General features: G+C 54.6%; 1 protein-coding gene across 1 annotated transcript; it reads left to right on the top strand.

Annotated features, from left to right (window-relative positions):
• The first annotated feature begins 232 nt into the window (after nucleotides 1-232).
• On the top strand, nucleotides 233-733 carry LOC142566214 (uncharacterized). Its single transcript, XM_075677081.1, has one exon. The coding sequence runs from the start codon at nucleotides 233-235 to the stop codon at nucleotides 731-733; it is 501 nt and encodes a 166-aa protein (XP_075533196.1).

Here is a 733-nt window from a genome sequence, read left to right as displayed (position 1 = left end):
CTGACGGCAACTACGAGTCACAGTTGGGCGGAGGCACTGCCTTTTGTTCTGTTGGGAATTAGGATGGCTCTGAAAGCAGAATTAAAGTGGAAAGTTGGGCGAGTTGGTATACATTCATAATGGGAACAGCGAGAACAAGACGACGACGGAGTGAAAGGACAGCGCTCGTCCTGTGTCCTTTCACTCCATCGTCGTCTTGTTCGCGCTGCTCCCATTATGACTGAAAGTAGATATGGGATGCTGCTCGGCGGAACTGGTATACGGAACAACACTTCGCCTTCCAGGAGAGTTCTTCCCGGACAGTAAAGACGCAAACGCCCAGGGAAACACCGACTATGTCCTGCGACTGCAGGACATCATGAGCAAGCTACGCGCTGTCCCTCCGTGTCCGCCAGCAGTGCGGCTTGTTCACGTGCACCGTTATCTCTCCTCTTGCTCTCACGTGTTTGTGAGGAACGAAGCCGTACAGCGTCCACTCCGGCCCTCGTATGATGGGCCGTTCAAGGTGGTGAAAAGTGGAGACAAGCACATTACGATCGACAGAGGTGGCCGTCACGACGTGGTTTTGCTAGACCGCGTAAAACCAGCACATGTGGACTGCGATAGCGAAGTACCTGCAACACCTCGAGCTCCCTCACCACAAGGACCCCCAGCAGACCAGGCCAAATGGCCAAACAGGCCGTCGAAAGGTTCACGCGGAGTGGACGTTGTACAAGACCTCCGTTGCGCATGA

Source organism: Dermacentor variabilis, chromosome 1 (genome assembly GCF_050947875.1).
Source record: "Dermacentor variabilis isolate Ectoservices chromosome 1, ASM5094787v1, whole genome shotgun sequence".
Taxonomy (NCBI): Eukaryota; Metazoa; Arthropoda; class Arachnida; order Ixodida; family Ixodidae; genus Dermacentor; species Dermacentor variabilis.
Note: the sequence above shows the minus strand (reverse complement) of the source record. Positions and strands in the feature narration are given on the sequence as shown.

Coding starts and splice junctions, on each gene's coding strand:
- LOC142566214 (XM_075677081.1), top strand. CDS start 233: ATGGGATGCTGCTCGGCGGAACTGGTATACGGAACAACACTTCGCCTT.